The sequence below is a fragment of the Acyrthosiphon pisum genome, unplaced genomic scaffold, assembly GCF_005508785.2.
Source record: "Acyrthosiphon pisum isolate AL4f unplaced genomic scaffold, pea_aphid_22Mar2018_4r6ur Scaffold_21239;HRSCAF=23390, whole genome shotgun sequence".
NCBI lineage: Eukaryota > Metazoa > Arthropoda > Insecta > Hemiptera > Aphididae > Acyrthosiphon > Acyrthosiphon pisum.
Window position 1 is genome coordinate 27110 of NW_021770684.1, and position 18202 is coordinate 45311.

Here is an 18202-nt window from a genome sequence, read left to right on the forward strand (position 1 = left end):
CAGTACTAAAAGAAATATTTCCTGACTCTTTGATTTGTCAAAGAATTCAGTTAAAACGCACAAAGGCTACAAACATAATTAAAAATGTTATCGCTCCTTCGGAAAAAGTAGCATTAAGTACAAAATTGAAAAATGTTAAATTTTCAGTATTAAATGACGAGTCAACTGACATAGCATGTCAATCTACCATGTGTGTAGTTGTAAGATATTATGACATTGACTCGAAAATGATTGTTACTCGGTTCTGGGATTTAATACAAGTTTATGACATAAAGGATCCTGATAACATTGATAAAGGAGCTACTGCACAAAATCTTTTTACAAAATGCATAGAATCGTTTAAAAAATTAGATGTCGATACAACAAATACTATAGGATTTGCTTCTAATGGTTGTTCTACAATGATGGGCTCTCATAATTCGGTTTCAAGTAGAATGAAAAATATGTTCCCCGGAATTTTTATTATGAAGTGCACATGTCACTCCTTACACCTTTGTTGTAGCGAAGCATGCAAAACACTACCACGTCGTTGTGAAGATTTAGCTAGGAATATTTTTAACTTCTTTTGCCATAGTAGTAAGAGACAAAGCCAATATGTGCAGTTTCAACAATTTCTTAACATTGAAGTACATAAATTACTCCACCCATCTCAAACGCGATGGTTATCACTATTTGCTGTTGTTCAAAGGATTATTGAACAGTGGGATGCCTTAAACCTATATTTTTCTGAGAAATGGCTTTCAGAAAAATTAGTATCGGCCGAAAACATACATTTTCAACTAAATGATCCGTTTACCAAAGCCTATTTCTACTTTCTAGAATGGATTTTACCCAAATTCACTGGAATGAACCAATATTTTCAATCAGAACATGTAGTTATAAACACTTTAAATGAAAAGATGGAACTGGTTTATACAGACTTATTATTATGTTATATGAAAAACGAATATGTTATGAAAACTCCACTACATTTAATCAATCCGAATGATGAAAATCAATTTTTAAGTACTTCTGCAGTTTACTTAGGTGTTAAGGTTCTAAATCAAATAAAAATATCTGCTATTCAACAAAGAAAAGATTTACTTAAAGAATTTTCCAATAGATGTATTAACTTTATTAAAACTAGTTGCTTACAAATTAAAAAAAGATATGATTTTTCAAATCCAATACTTCCTTTAGTTAATATGTTGACACCATCGGTTGCACTCTCTTCAAAAATGAGGGAAAAGTACCCATCAATCACTTGTTTGTCTGAACAGCTTCACAGAATTGTGAACGGAGATAGTAATATTCAAAAACTAGATGATCAGTGGCGCACTATAGTATTAGTTAGATTACCGAATGAAGTTCAAACTGAAAAAGAACCTGACAAATTTTGCACTTTGATTAAAGAATTAGAAACTGGTCAATTCATAGATCTTGCTGAATTTGCACTAGGTAGCTGTTTTATCTCTGCCTCATTCTAATGCAAGTTGTGAAAGAGTATTTAGTAAAATCAACTGCATTAAGACTAAATCTAGAAATAGGTTAATAACCAGTACAGTATCTGCAACTGTTATAACAAGTGAATGCTTGAAAAAAAATAATGGAAACTGTATATGTTTTCAACCGACCAAACTTATGTTTGATAGTATGTCATATACATCTTTATACCCTTCCTCAGTAACCAATAAGAATGAATTAAATACAAATAAGACTATGACCAATATAAATGAGGAAGAAGAAATATTTTTATTAGAAGACTAATTATGTATTAAGTTTTAGTTTCTTAGAAACTTTTGTTATTTTTGCCTATAAATATTTTACCTATTTGTTTTAATTTTTTTTATTTACATTTTGTTAAATATCAGTTTGTAAAAAAATTATTTCATTATATTTATTATATACTAACTACTAACTATATAGTGTTTTGAAATTAAATGTCGAGAGAGACAAATTATAAATATTTATTATTATTTTTTATTTATTTATATTTACAATATTTATATATTTATATACCGTTTAAAACACTTGCTTTATATTTATTAAGTTGAATGAAGCTTATTATATTTTAACTTTTGTATACTTTTATTTATAACTATTTTACCTATTTTGTTATTTATTTTAATTAATTGTTAAATGGAAAGACACCATACATAAATAAATAAATTTGATTTTTCTATATTATATTTCTGTCTTTCTTTCCCGGAAAAACAAATACATTAATAAAAATATACAATTAATTATGCAATTTGTTGATTTTGGTATGTGTTATTAATTCATGATTACTGAAATGAGTGAACAAGCGAAAAATGTACACTACCTACAATATAATATAAGTATAGTAATTACTTAACAAAATTAATTATTTCAGTTTTTAAATTTCCTTTAAAAAAAAAACATATTCATAAACCAAATAACAAATTACTTGATACTTTTTAGTCAATCTCCAAAATTAATTTTATACAATAAATATAGAATAACCCTATATAGGTAATATTAAAAATATAACAATGTTTAACAAAATTCCAAAAAAAAAAAAAAATACTTTTAAATATTTAAGTTGGCAGGTGACTAAATTAACTTAAGTCAGGCTTCAAATTTACATTAATACAGTCATAACTCATATAACCATAGATGGTGGAATTAAAAAAAAATATGGTGATTAAAAATTAATGTATCAAATAGAATCTTAGGAATAAATAGGTAGGTTACAATTACACATTTTCTGACTAAATCATAGACCTTATACTAGCTTGCCCCAAGTATGGCACTTCTACGGTATGATTGTTCCCATTGTTAAATTGGTAAATTACCAAAATCCAAGAAAAAAAATTGTACGGTATTTGAACGATAAATACGAACTTTTTGATAACATCGTACGGTCTTCACGATTTAGAAACCTGGCAACACTGGTTGTGGCGTGAAGGTGAGCGGGTAGGTAGTGGTGCGCAGTGCTCTCATCTGGCCGATCGATATACAATTATTTGGGAAATCCATTTATAAGTATTATAACTATAGATGAAATCTAAGAAATAACAATAATAACACAATCTGAACAATTATTGTAGAATAGTGCGTATACACTATGCAGTATATATTACTATATAACGAAAATGTCAAAATATTGTGTTTGTTTTGAGATTTCTTTATCGTAATAATATTTAAATATTAATAATAATAATAATAATTCGTAGTTAAGTAAACTAGGTATATAGTTGACGTTTTTGTAAACACTATTATAATTAGGTATGAAATATTAAAGAACAAATTAAAGGAATCACTATATTATTATACTATTATAGTATATAATTTGATAATTATACCGACATAATATTATTCGCCATGACCCCCCTATGACGCCTTAACTTCAATTTTAAATTTAAACATTTTATTTTTGAACACAACTATCAATATGTAATTAATAATCCAAGTATGTTATGGGAGGCAATTCGAGTAAAAAAAGGTCGCCTACCTAAATTTGGGAGGCAATTCGAGTGTCACCGTTACGATAACCACATTTATAATTTATATAAGTTTATAGGAACACGCTTAACTCAATAATTTTTGCCAAATATGGGTGTGTGGGAGTTAGAGTTTATGGGCAGTGGGCACAGCTGTCCGAGTTCTGATACACACTATAGTCAGGCGGAGACTGACCCACACGGATGATAGATGTCCTAATTACAACATACATACATAACTAGTACATTAATCACTTTACCTTAAACTTCAGTTTGGCAATGCAAGTTTGGCATTGATCTCAATAATTTTAGATTTATGAGTTATACTTGTAGTCGGGTAGTTATATAATGCATATAGTATAATATATAATATACAATATGCCTATAGTGTGTCTGAAACACTATTCTGATGCTACTGGCGTAGCTACTATACTACTGTGACTGGAGCCGGAGCCTTAAATATAGGCCAACGGTGGTAGGTATAGTCATGCATAAAATACCGCCTCCGACTTCCTAGGCGATCATAGGCAAGCCGCACGCTGTTGTACCGATTTAAATAGCATAATGATAATATAATTCAGAATATTATTTCATATTTTTATTAATAGTGTCTTATTATTAATATATTCAATATATAATTTAAACAATTCATATTTAATAACATAGTGATAATATATCCAGATTATTATTTAATTATTTCATTAATGGTGTCTTATTATTAGTAATTTCATAATATTATTTTACCAAATTATAACTTGATTTTATTTTAATATTTATTCAATGATATTATTTTTTTTAATGAAGATATGATAATAATAAAATATTATCATTACGAAAATGCTATCTGGGTAGTACCTACCTACACACACGTCACATACCAACACGTTGGATCTCATTAAGTAATTTCTTATTGTTTGAATACACACAAGCAGTGGCGCCCACACGTTATACCTAGTGTGGCTTAAGCCACACTTATTTTTGGGGTGGGTGCCTGGTGGCATTTGGAAGTTGGAACACTATAATCTGTAGATTTAATAATTTATAATATAAATAAATATGTTTTATTGTAAACTGTAATTAGTATAAGGTATAACTAATAACTAACTGTTTATTTGTAAGATGTATAGAATAATTAATATAGATACAATTATACAAAAATATGTGAACAAGATATAATAATATATTAAATAAATTATAAATATTATCTATACATCTAGTGATAATTTATTTTTAGACATTAGACAACGACTGACCAACTATTTTTACATTATTATGATTTTAGTTTGGTGGTGGAGGTTGAATGTCGACGATTGACTAGGTATTATAAAGATAACAAAACTGTATTGAATGATATTTATAAAAACCTTTTGGGATTTTGGAATAATTATATTCGCGTAATATTATTTGCTATCAGTCAACCAGACGTCCACCGGCACTAAGCCAGAGTCTGTACTGTTATTAATGTGTATTGACTTATTGTCTATCAACTCAATCATTACGATTATTACTGCTGAACGATGGTACTTATTTAAATAGTAAATGTGTGCCGTGTCCGTGTGGCTTTTACAGTATAACTAGTATAAGTGTTTAACGTTGTGCTTTGAACGTTTGAAAGTAAAAACAATTTATACGAGAAACTAGAATACAAACATTCAATTTTGAATTTTCTATTTTATTTAAAACGGCGACCGGTAAGTAAAAGTTATTAATTATTATTCATTAATAAATTAATCAAAGTGTCAAATATTTAATATTAATGGTTTGTTTTATAATTTCATATATTTTAAAGTTGATTTGTGAACAATGAAAAATTGCGAAATTTGTGGACGCGAAAGAGGAGACATGAACCCTACAAATTGGAACAGACATGTGAAAAGCTGTAGATTGAAAACGCCTGTATCACATAAACCAAAAAGAAATTTAAATAATACTTCAATAATAGAATTTTTCACTAAGAGAAGAAAATTAGAAAGAATTGGTAAGCTTAAAATAATTATGATGATCTTAATATATTATAATTTATAGGTAGGTACTTTATAGTCAAATTTGGAGTACCATTAATTAATTAAAATACCAATAGGTATGTTCTACAAAATTTACTATTACTTAACATTTAAATATTTTACAACACCAAGATACTAAACTTTAAATGGTATCACGTATATCATTATAATTTTTTAAATGTTTATTTCATTTTAGGTATTATAGGTAGGTGTATTTTATGTTTTTTTGCCCCTTTCACATTTAAGTGTGCTATTTTTATTTTGAAATAGCCTTCAAATTCGTTCTTTACTTATAAGTAGGGTTGGGATTTTAATTTAAACTAAAACATCTAAAAAAATGTAAAAATAACATTAAATTAAACATAAGAATCTTAAAAAATTAAAATAAATTAAATTAATATATTACCTACAAATATATTTTTTTTTTTTAAATAGTATTTTATGCATAAAGTATTTGCAATAGAATTAGCATTTAAATATAAATTAAAAAAAATATTTACTAAAAATGTCTACAAGAAAGTCAAATTAAATTTTTATGAGCGTTTGAAATTCATATTTTTACAATATTGGATATTCACTCAATTTCTCATGTTACGATTTTCTTATTTTATTGTAATTAAAAAACGAATGACTGTAGATACTTGAAAATTTCATTGAATGTGTATATTAGCATTTTCTATAAATACTAAAATTTTTAAAATAATTTGACTATTTTTGAGCTGTTTACGGACATTGTCAGTTTTCAATTTTTTAGTTTTTTTTTCTATAAATATCAATAAAATTTGATTTGTTGGGTAAAAAAGTGTGAAAATTTAATGCAAGGCTCTTGATATATTGTTACAATAGCAGTTGAAAAATATTCAAAATACATAGGTACAATTTTTTTTGTATAAGCATTTAAAATTCAAATTTTTACAACATTTATCAAATTTAAAATTTAATAATTATTTTGTAGTTAAAAATGTATAAAATGTTCAACATTTATAGCTAAAGATTTAAAATTTAAAACAAGATTCCACGTAAGTCGTAAATAGCTTATATATAAACTACTTTATTCACCTTAATATCATCAAATATACTTAGTAATATCATAGGCTGACTGACCGTTTTCGCTCAGAATCGTATTTCTTATACAATGATATTATATCATTGAATTCAAATTTAATTCCATCCATTACAGTGACCCACTAGTAACCTACTGTACAGAAGAGCGACATCCACTTACCCACCCTTTTTTTATTTATTTTTTGTTGTTTTTATTAGATTCTGGTAGTAATGATAATACTGAAAATAACCAACCTTGTTCTCCCGTTCTAAATATAATGAATGATCAAAATGAACAATCCACATCAACTGGTAAGATTATCATACAATTATATTGATACAAATTTGTAATTTAAATCAGAATATTTTCATTTAGGTTCTACAGGTAGTAATGACATTACTGAAAATGTGAAAAATAACCAACCTTGTTCTTCTATTCTGGATATAACGAATGATCAAAATGAACAATCTACACCAACTGGTAAGAATATCATACAATTATATTATATTGATACAATTTGTAATTTAAATCTGAATATTTTCATTTAGGTTCTACAGGTAGTAATGACATTACTGAAAATATGGAAAATAATCAACCTTGTTCTTCTATTCTGGATATAACGAATGATCAAAATGAACAATCTACACCAACTGGTAAGAATATCATACAATTATATTATATTGATACAATTTGTAATTTAAATCTGAATATTTTCATTTAGGTTCTACAGGTAGTAATGACATTACTGAAAATGTGGAAAATAACCAACCTTGTTCTTCTATTCTGGATATAATGAATGATCAAAATGAACAATCTACACCAACTGGTAAGAATATCATACAATTATATTATATTGATACAATTTGTAATTTAAATCTGAATATTTTCATTTAGGTTCTACAGGTAGTAATGACATTACTGAAAATGTGGAAAATAACCAACCTTGTTCTTCTATTCTGGATATAATGAATGATCAAAATGAACAATCTACACCAACTGGTAAGAATATCATACAATTATATTATATTGATACAATTTGTAATTTAAATCTGAATATTTTCATTTAGGTTCTACAGGTAGTAATGACATTACTGAAAATGTGGAAAATAACCAACCTTGTTCTTCTATTCTGGATATAATGAATGATCAAAATGAACAATCTACATCAACTGGTAAGATTATCATATAATTATATGTATTTATTCATATTAGTATATTTATATTTTATGATTTTATATGTATTAAATACAAACAACTGACATAATTTGTACCACGTATTGTTAAAATTATTAAGCATTACAAATAGTTTTTAACTTATACCTACATTAATACACTATAACCATCATACAAATATTCAGTTGCTTGCTTCTTAATTTAAAACATAATATTTTTTTGATTTCAGAAAATATTACTCTTCCTGAAACTTTATATATTTCAACTTCAACACAATCAAATTTGATCTATGTAAATGATCCGGCTAAATTTCATAAATTTATCAATATTACACCAGAATTTACTGATATGATAGTACGAAAAGGGCCTTGTCAACCTACAAATAATATTTTTAAGTATCCAACAAATGAGGAGCACAGGAGTTTTCAAGAGTCGTGGTTTACAAAAAAATTAAATGATGGGACTTTGGTTAATAGAGACTGGTTATCATATTCTATTTCCACAGATAAAATGTTTTGTTGTCATTGTCAGTTATTTGGTAGAACCAAAAGAGACAACTGGATCATTAATGGTGTAAGTAAATGGAAAAATGCATTACATAAAATTTTAGTTCATGAAACATCTTCAAATCATATAGATGCATCTTTAAAATTTAAATTGAGAAATCAAGTATTACCTATTCTTCCATCACTGACCGAGAAAAGAAAATTTGAAGTCCTCTGTAACCGTGGAATAGTAAAAGAACTTATCGACATCACATTATTTTTAAGCCGCCATTCTTTAGCTTTTCGTGGTCATCGTGAAAAATGGTCAGATTCATTGAGAGGAAATTTCAAAGATTTAGTAGAACTTGTTTCAAACTATTCCCCTACAATGGCACCATACATTTCAAATTTAAAAAATAAAAATAATAAACCTCAGTGGTCTTTCATATCATGGCGGAGACAAAATGAACTCATAGAATGTATATCAGATGAAATTGTTGGAATCATATCTAAAAAAATAAAGGATTGTCCTTTCTTTAGTGTTTCACTTGATACAACATTCGATGTATCTCGAAAAGAACAATTGTCGTTTATTGTTCGTTACATCGATCAAAACTCTGGTAGTATTTATGAACGTCTAATAGCTGTCCTGGAAACACCTATAACAACAGGCCGTGAATTAATGAATGTCTTTAAACAAACTTGTGATTCGTTAAACTTAGATTGGAAAAATCATCTTGTTGGTCAATCGTATGATGGTGCTGCCAATATGAGGGGTAATTATAATGGACTTCAAAGTTTAATCAAAGAAATTAATCCTCACGCTATTTATGTATGGTGTTGGGCACACCGATTAAACTTGGTGATAACTGATGTAGTAAGTTCAGGAGTCAATGCAATGGATATGTTTGGAAATTTAGAAAAATTATATGATCTAATTAATTCAAGTAAAATTAGAGTTATGTACTACGAACAGTTTCAAAAAGAAAAGTATAAGAAGAAACAAATTCGTCGAATTAAACGTGTGACAACTACACGTTGGATGTCGTTTTCATATGCACTGGACGTAGTTTTGAGTACATATTTGGCTGTATTAGATACATTAGAAATAATGCGAAGTAAAGATGGACCAGGTGATAGAAAAAGTGGATTTGAAGCTGGAGCGATAATTGATTATTTAAAGTCTTATCGCTTTGTATGGACAGCTTTGACTTTTAAAAAATTGTTTGATATACTGTCACCAACCAGCTCAATATTGCAAAGCAAAGATCTAGATCTTATGTTAGCTGTTTCAATGATTGAACAAAATAAAATAAAAATATCAACACTTCGATCTGATGAGAGTTTTGAAAGTTTATCTCAAGAAGTAGATGCTTTTGTTTTAGAACAAGCTGATGAAAATGAAGAATTCATTCAACTTCCCACTCCTCGTTCACGTAAGAAGAAAAAAATGGCTGGTGAACTTTCAGATGACGAGGTTATTTTAGATCCTATTCAAAACATTAAAGTGAACACATATTTTTCTGCAATAGACATAGTACAAAGACAACTATCTGAACGTTTCAGTGATAAATCAATTGGTGTTCTTAAGGATCTATCACTTCTTACAAGTAAAGTAATTTATAAAATAAATAAAGATCCTAATTCTTTACCAAAAGATAGTTTCAAGTTCTTCTTAGAAATATATGGAAAGTTTGTTGATAAAAAATATTTATGTTCAGAGTACTTACAATTTGCTTCAATTTTTAATAATCTTATAACATCAGAAGCTTTACCAATTAACTTACATAGAAATTGTAAAGAAATATTTGGGAGTGAATCTGAACCAGAGATCGATGATGGTAGTGACGAAGATGATAATAATTCAGAAAATATTATATCAAACATTAAAAACAATTCGGGAAGTTTACAACCAATTTTTCAAATATTTTTAAATAAAGGTTTAATATCTGTATTCCCAAATGTTTATACAATGTTAAAGATAGGATTGACGTTACCGGTAACTAGTGCTAGTCCTGAAAGAGCGTTTTCCAAGCTGAAAATAGTGAAGAATCGACTTCGTTCTACTATGGGACAAGAGAGATTACAAGGATTAATGAGAATAACTTGTGAAAAAGATATAATTTTAAATTATGAAAATATCATTAACACCTTTGCATCTAAAAGTCCTCATCTACTAAAAGCATTAGTATTATAGATTATAATATTTTTTTACCCCATATTATGTCTATTATCTTTTAATATACCTATAAAAATTATGCATTGCAAAAATGTTTTTTTTTCAAAAATAACAAACGTGTTATTGGTATGTGATTGGGGTGGTGGGTATCCTGAAAAATATTTAAGGCATTAGCCCCACTTATTATAAAACCTCTGTGCGCCACTGCACACAAGTCTGTTACATGATCAAAGGTGGATCTTCCAAAGTCATTGATACACATTAGTCAGAATACATACGCACACACGACACACCGCATCTTATAAAATTAGTTAGAGGAGTACGCTATTGTATAATACGTATAGAAATTAAGCAGCGTTGTGAGATCATTTCTCGTTGCGAGATCCAGATCAAAATACGTTTCATTTTCAGTATAGTAGTTGGACTAATTCTAAATCTATATAGAGACATAAAAAGTTAATAAGAAAATCGGAACCCATAAAGATGGTACCTAGTACCTATACAATCTATGGTCACACACACACCAACACGTTGGATCTCATTAAGTAATTTCCTGTTGATTTGATACACACAAGTCAGTTACATAATCAAAAGTGGATCTTATAAAGTCATTAGAAAACAGAAGTCAGAATACATAGACACACACACACCGAATCTTATAAAGTCAGTTTGAAGACTACGCTATTTGTTGACGCCGGGAACGTTACAACAATAGAGCGTGTTGCCCGGTCACCAGAAATAATTTGCACTCACACCGACCGACCTGTGTACGTGTTTATATCTGTATAGCGACTCAATAGAGGTGGACGGGGTTGCCGAGCAAAACTAAAGAGTGCTAGTGTGTGGTGGGTGTGTTGATGTGTATGTATGTAGCGTGTGTGTTTATGCTTAAAACTAATGAACAACTGGGTAACCTGAAGTATTCAATAACAGGAGGTTTAGGTACTAAGTTGCTGTTTTAATAATTATTTTTATAATACACAATAATATTAATAATTACGACGGCCCTTTTGGCCCAACAAGTTAAATTAGGTATACATATAATAATATGATAATAGGCCTAACCAAAATGCTGGTTCGGCACAACCAGATATAAAGATAATGTATAGAAAAATATGTAAGAAAAGCCCTTCTGGCTGAACAATGGTAACTAAGTATATAATATATATAATAACAAATAATAATAATGTAACATATAACTCACGGCTTTGTCGGTGAACTGCTGGCCAGCTGCTACCTATGCCTATAATAAATTGATAATTGACACACAACGGTAACGCAGTTTACTGTTTAGCACCAAATAGTAATAATAAATCACTGGAGCCTGACAATAATTCAAATAATAATTAAATGTAGCCCTTACGGCTAAACAATAATAAATAATAATACAAAATACGATTTTAGTGGTGATCGCACTCACGACAACATTATATAAACTAAATATTTGAAGTAACCCGACGATTAGCGGCGGGGTAAACAATAATAATTATAATAAAATATGTATAAGCGGCCATTCGGGCCAGCACTAACAATAATATAAACAACGCCAATATCCGGCTATTTGAATCGGATCACAATAAAATATAAACGTATAATTATGAAATAAGTAGTCGTTATAACAAAAAATAGCAATTCGTGCTTATAATATTAACGAAAACTTTGTGCACTACCACGCTACGGTTTATCTCTCGTGGTGTACGGAGAAAAGACAACTAAACTTATAATATTATACGGCCGACGCGGACGGACGGGAAGACATAAAAATGCTGCTGATTGCGCTCCCTCGCGCGCAATCTGCTATTATATAATTCACAAAAAACAAATTTAAACAATAATATAAATAACAATGATATATGTGTGCGTGTGTGTGTGTGTGTGTGTGTGTGTGTGTGTGTGTGTGTGTGTGTGTGTGTGTGTGTGTGTGTGTCGTTCGGTGATGTGCGCCTACGGCTTATCTACCGTCGTGGCGACGACACTATTGGATCATACGTATAGAAATTAAACAGCGTTGTGAGATCATTTTTCGTTGCGAGATCCAGACCCCAGTTTTTGAAGTATAAAATTGTAGAAATTTAAGCAGCATTGTAGCCTCTGGTACCTTATGAACTCCAACTTTGTGGACTCCAGTACCGGAGGACATAACAAGTTCAGTGCGATTGTAATATTTAAATTTTACTTTAACACTATATACCTATACTTACATAATATGTACTTATAAAAAATTAAGAAGCATTGTACACTCCGGTACCTTATGGACTCCAAATAGCTAAAACATTAGGTTTTAAACCTACATTGTTACATCTGAAGTCAACAAAAATATTATACTGACCTACCTACCTAACATATCTAGTGTACATAAATATATTATAAATATAAAGTTTGTCAGACTTTGTCTAATATATGCCAATTTTATAAACTAATAATTATTTGCTTTTCATAAAAATAAAATACTGTCATATAATGACTTAGTGTTTTTGTAATAGGGGAGAATGGGTGACTACTGAATGCAGAGACAAAAGTATTAAAGCATTATAATATTATTATGCCATTATGGTATTATGCATAATATAAGCAATACAGGTAATCTCAAAGACTAAGATTGATGAGGATCTGTTTCATCGTACAGCTGATTTCTTACCGTATGAAATCCTAAAATTATTGTTCCCGCCATATTATGTTAACAACTGATAACACCATTTTTTAATTTCCTTTTTAGTTTTTAAGAAATTTGCGTTGTTACAACTTACATATTTATTATTTTGCTTTTCGAAAAAAAATGATGTCAAGTGTTTATTTCATCTTATTAAGTTAGTTATTAACCCGTTTTATGATAAATGTTATGTAGTTAAAGATGCTTGCAGTTACACTTACAAAACGCTTTGTTAGTTAATTTATTGAGATACATGTACGATACCCAATTAAAAATTATTTATATTCGGCCAATACCAGTCAAAAGTGAAACTACATAGGTGACATTTAAAATTACAAGTTTACTCTAAAAGGTATTTGCTTATTCTTTGGTTATTTCTGAAATAAAATGTCTTATTAATTTTAAAATATTTTGTTTAGGTATTTGTTAATATAATATTATAATTTAAAAACAACCATTTGCAGTTTTTTTTTAAAAATTAAAATAAATTATAAAAAATAATTTTAAAAATCTCAAATTTAAACGGAGGGTAAACCACTATATAAAATCGCGTACACCAGATTGCAGATTTCCATTGAATTCCAAGGATTTCCAATGATTTCCAAGGATTTCCTAAGATTTCCAAAGATTTCCTATGATTTCCAATGATTTCCTAAGATTTCCAAAGATTTCCAAGGATTTCCTATGATTTCCAAAGATTTCCATAAATTTTCAAACATTTTTAATGGTACTTTAACAATAATCATCTTTAATATATCTTATAATTTATGTTAAAATACTGTATAACTTTTTATTTTACAAAAAATTATGTAAAAATACAGAGTAAAAACTTGTACCTAACATATATAATTTGACCGTTTAATTCAATGCAGTATGGACTCACCTAACCATCAAAATAACTATGTATATTAAAATAATGTTTATGTTCTAATGTCCCTACTTTAGATACCACTATTCACTTATTTTCTGATACTATAGGTAATACTTATAAAAAAGTACGAGATACTATTGAACATTTGTGTAATATAATGTAATGTAAATAAAATAACTAAATTGAAAAAAACAACTTCAATTTAGTCAGAAAATTGTTTAAATTTAATTTAACATCAATCATTCATTCATGTTTTTTAAAAAGAAAATTGAACAAATTGATTATAAATATAAATATAAAACTTGATATAAATCTATAAAAATTAAAAATGTATTAAACTATTACTTGAACATATTTTTAAAAAGAAAACAATCTGGATCACAGTAAACTTATCCTATTCAATTAAAATAAATGTTAAAAATGATTTAGATGAACAAAAAATATTGAATTATATATTTATAATATTAAAAAATATTAATTGTTGTAATGTAGTACAAGTTATATTGATATACCTAATAAAATAATAATTATAATAATAATAAGTAATAATAAAAAAATATAAAACTATAAGTAATAATAATTAATTTAACTTATTATTAATTATCCCATTTTGTATTTAGAAAAATCTACATCTTCAAATTTAAGTAAAAATGCACTCCTCTCACTGTTTCCAGTAGGCTTTGGCTTAGGCAATATTTTTTCAATAAAATTTGTTGGTACAGTGTCAACTTCTGGATTTGAAGGGTAATAAAATGTATTTCCTATGTTTCTTTTTAAAAATAACACTTCAACATCTACATCTAAACCCTCAACACATCCAACAAAAAATTGAAAACATTTTTTTCCTTCATATTTCACCAATACGAAATCTCCTATTTGAACTGAAGTATTGATTAAATTCTCTGAAGTCATTGCAGAAGATGTTATTTCAGTGAAATTAACATCTTGCGACTTTTTTTGTATTTTGTTTTTATCTGAGTTTTTGTTCATTTTTAATTTTAATGGCTTTTGATGTTTTTGGTTGGATGCTGTTAATGGAAAACGTGGCGACAAATTTTTATTTTCTGAATTATCATAATTTTTTTTTTTTGTGATAAAACGCATAAGACGGTCATTACTAATTCGTTGTGTTTTGTTATCAAAAAGCCAACATAAACTTGATTTTTTAATTATAATTTTATTGTTTTCATTTAAGGTTACTGGAACAAATTCTGAAGAAAAATCAATAGATTCTCCAGCAGATTCTGATGAACTGTTGCGATTGGTCTTAATAATTGTATTATCAATTGAATTTAAAACTTTATTATTGTTTGAAAAATCTTTTAAATTTAAATTTTCACCAAATTTACCAAACTCCGCAATTTCACTCAAATCTTTCAAAATATTATCATCCACAGTATTATCAAACTTCTCTGTAGTACTTTCAATTTTTTCAAAGTCACCTTCATCACTATTTTCCTCATTTTCTTCGCTATTTTGCTTATTAGACAAATACTCTGGTTGTGCTATAGAATTTTCATCAAATATTATCCCTGTGAATATAAAAAACTTGATTAAAAATATAATAATTATTAATTATTCCAATCATAGCAGTATAGCACTCACCTATGCTGGAAGTCAACTCTTTTGCATATGCTAAACTTCTATCAAGAATAGTTTGAATATATTCATCACTAATGTCTTCAAATTCGGCTTTAATCGAAGGAGTAGATTTATTGATGAAATTTCGACTGTGATTTTGTTGACGTGGAAATATAAATTTATCTGGTTTTGATAAGTATTTTTCTTTTTGTATGTTCTGTATTAAATTGTCAGCATCAGGGTCAGCTCCAAGATCATTTTGAATATAGTTCAATAACTCAATTCTTGTTAATCTTTTAATTAAATCGTTCATGCTAAAATTAACAACTGTATTGTAAGTAGAAGTCATTGATCTAGTAGTTCTGAATAATTCTTCACATGGCTGGCTACTAAAATTCCATGGCATAAACATGTCAGCCCTCAGTGTATAATTATTATCCCTGAATTTTTTTACAAGTGTAATTAAAGATTCAGCATTTAATTCAATACATGTGTAGACATTACTCGAAAGAAAATTATTTTTTAATGTAAATGTCTTATTTTTTAGAATAAAATATCACCACATGCGTAAAAAATATACGCTACGCCAAATGCGGTATATTCTCTCTTCGACTGAAATAGTCTTATCCAAAAATGAAGACAAAACATCATTCATTGTCTTAAGAAATAAAATTGTTGCTTCACTATCTTCAATATTATTTAATAGCTCTGTGACTTTTTGTGAGCACATTTTTTCTGCAGACCGAAAATTCATTTTGTCTACAGGATTGAGGTCTGTGTTAGTTAGGAAGTGTTTATCCTTCGAAAACGTTTCTGTCATTGACTTTAAATGACTTATAGATACCATATAATCACCCATTGGCAGAATTATGCCAGGTTTCAAAATTCTAGTCCGGAGTTTAGTAGCAATATGAACAACATCTTGAACATAAGACTGTGGACTATTAGGCATAGAGTTTTTAATTTTCATTGCTTTCAATAACCTTGTATCACCGTCTGACGAAAATCCTAAAATTTTTATTCCCACATTTGCAGCCAATTCAGTCATAACTTTCCACCTAGCAATAACATCACTATAATATTTGAATCTATTATCTGTACCATAAATACATATACAAAAAGAAGGAGCTTTGTCAACTAAAGGCTTAGCCATTACAACGTAGGCATATTCAGCTTTTTTGTAGTTTTCAAAATATTGTGCAATTGTTTTAGCTGATGTGGCCAAAAATGTATCAACAATTGCTCTTCCGTCTTTGAATGGTAACACAAAGCCAACTATTTTATTGCTTAACATATCATATTCAATTTTGCTACTTATACGAGTTCCGTCTTCACTAACCCAAACACACATAGGTAAATTTCTTTCGTCCAAAAAAATTTTTAAAGCATCAAATCTGTATTCACCTTCGACAATATTAGATTTTTGAGTTGATATAAACCGGTATAAAGTTGTTATTGATGGCAAAGAATTTTTTAAATTTGCTTGCAGTGTTTCGTATAGAAGTCTACCACCCACAAAATACAAAAATACTGAAAATTGTTTGATAGATTTCTTATAACGATTACTATTTTTACATGTTGAACTTGAATTGTTGATAGATGATTTTATTAGTGCATTTAAAAATGTACTAGGCATAGCATTGTCTAGTAATTTTTCAGCATCTGTTTGATTCCATAGTGGTGAACTTTGTTTTAAATCTTCAAGTGAATCTTTTAGAATATTACTTTTTACCATGACTGCCTTTACACAATCCACAATTTCATAGAAGTCAGTAATAAGTAATTGTTTTTTATCATCTGAAAGTAAACTGTTTTCATAACGACGTTTTTCCCTGCTTGAACGATTATATTTTGGATCTTTCCACTTGGAAATAATCGAAGAACTTGCCGTTGTTTCAATATCAGATTCAATAGGAGATACTTCACTGTTTTCTTGGGTTGATGTAGATGATGTTTTAGAATTTTCATTATTATTTGGACACTGCTGAACTGATGAAAAATAGTGCTGAATACTATTGGTTGATATTCCAGTTGATATGGTATTGGAAACAAATTTTCCTTTTACTTTTTTAGGTTTTGAGTCATTATTTAAAAAAATGCTTGTTGAGATGCCTGTAGTAGTTACTAAGAATCCATCTTTTTTTTGTATGGCCATGAGATACAGTTTTGAACACTTGTGATGAAGTTCCACAAAAACAAGTGATCTTAGGCAAAATTTTATCATTAATATTTTCATTTTCAAAGTCATTGTTTGAAGAAAGAGCAACAGTCACAGTTTGTGATGAAATCATATGGTCTACTAATTCTTCATTAGTAGAATAATAATGTCCCTTTAACCACTCACTAACAGTATTTAAAACTGCTTTTTTTTCTTCATGTAAATCAATTTCTAAATTAACATTCTGATCAACAAAATTTAATCCTGTAATAGTATTAGATTTAGAATTTGGCCAACTATTTTTTTTTACACGCTTAGCTTCATTAATTTTATTAATGTCTGAAGATTTGCGTTTATCTTTTAATTCATCCTCTACTTTATTCATATTAATTATTTTCTTATAATAATTTACTACCAACATTAATTGTTTTTTAAAACCATCAAGAATTTTGAACTTAGTTATATTATTTTTAAAAACACCATAATATTTATTGTTTATTTAAGTTGTACGACCAAATTCTTCGATGTTAACAATATCTTTATCATCAATACTTCCAATAACCTTTGAATTATTGTATCCATTTATCACCAACATTTTTTTTAACCAAGAAGGT

The 18202-nt window shown here is 28.1% G+C and overlaps 2 protein-coding genes across 3 annotated transcripts; both read left to right on the top strand.

Annotated features, from left to right (window-relative positions):
- Window positions 1–6666: 6666 nt before the first annotated feature.
- LOC115033037 lies at window positions 6667–7653 on the top strand. Of its 2 annotated transcripts, XR_003840105.1 has the most exons (5): window positions 6667–6802; window positions 6867–6971; window positions 7040–7144; window positions 7213–7490; window positions 7559–7653. XR_003840105.1 is itself a non-coding variant. In XM_029492321.1 (4 exons), exons 1-4 carry the CDS (start codon window positions 6769–6771, stop codon window positions 7383–7385), a joined length of 417 nt encoding a protein of 138 aa, XP_029348181.1. In that variant the 5' UTR covers window positions 6667–6768; the 3' UTR covers window positions 7386–7646. The 2 variants fall into 2 exon arrangements, 1 of the variants encoding a protein (XP_029348181.1); XM_029492321.1 differs by having other exon boundaries at window positions 7213–7646.
- LOC103307930 (zinc finger MYM-type protein 1-like) lies at window positions 7457–10346 on the top strand. Its single transcript, XM_029492322.1, has 3 exons — window positions 7457–7490; window positions 7559–7663; window positions 7894–10346. Exons 1-3 carry the CDS (start codon window positions 7457–7459, stop codon window positions 10344–10346), a joined length of 2592 nt encoding a protein of 863 aa, XP_029348182.1.
- The last annotated feature ends 7856 nt before the right edge of the window (window positions 10347–18202 follow it).

Coding starts and splice junctions, on each gene's coding strand:
- LOC115033037 (XM_029492321.1), top strand. CDS start 6,769: ATGAATGATCAAAATGAACAATCCACATCAACTG. Junction 6,803..6,866: donor TGAACAATCCACATCAACTG/GTAAGATTATCA, acceptor ATTTTCATTTAG/GTTCTACAGGTAGTAATGAC. Junction 6,972..7,039: donor TGAACAATCTACACCAACTG/GTAAGAATATCA, acceptor ATTTTCATTTAG/GTTCTACAGGTAGTAATGAC.
- LOC103307930 (XM_029492322.1), top strand. CDS start 7,457: ATGAATGATCAAAATGAACAATCTACACCAACTG. Junction 7,491..7,558: donor TGAACAATCTACACCAACTG/GTAAGAATATCA, acceptor ATTTTCATTTAG/GTTCTACAGGTAGTAATGAC. Junction 7,664..7,893: donor TGAACAATCTACATCAACTG/GTAAGATTATCA, acceptor TTTTGATTTCAG/AAAATATTACTCTTCCTGAA.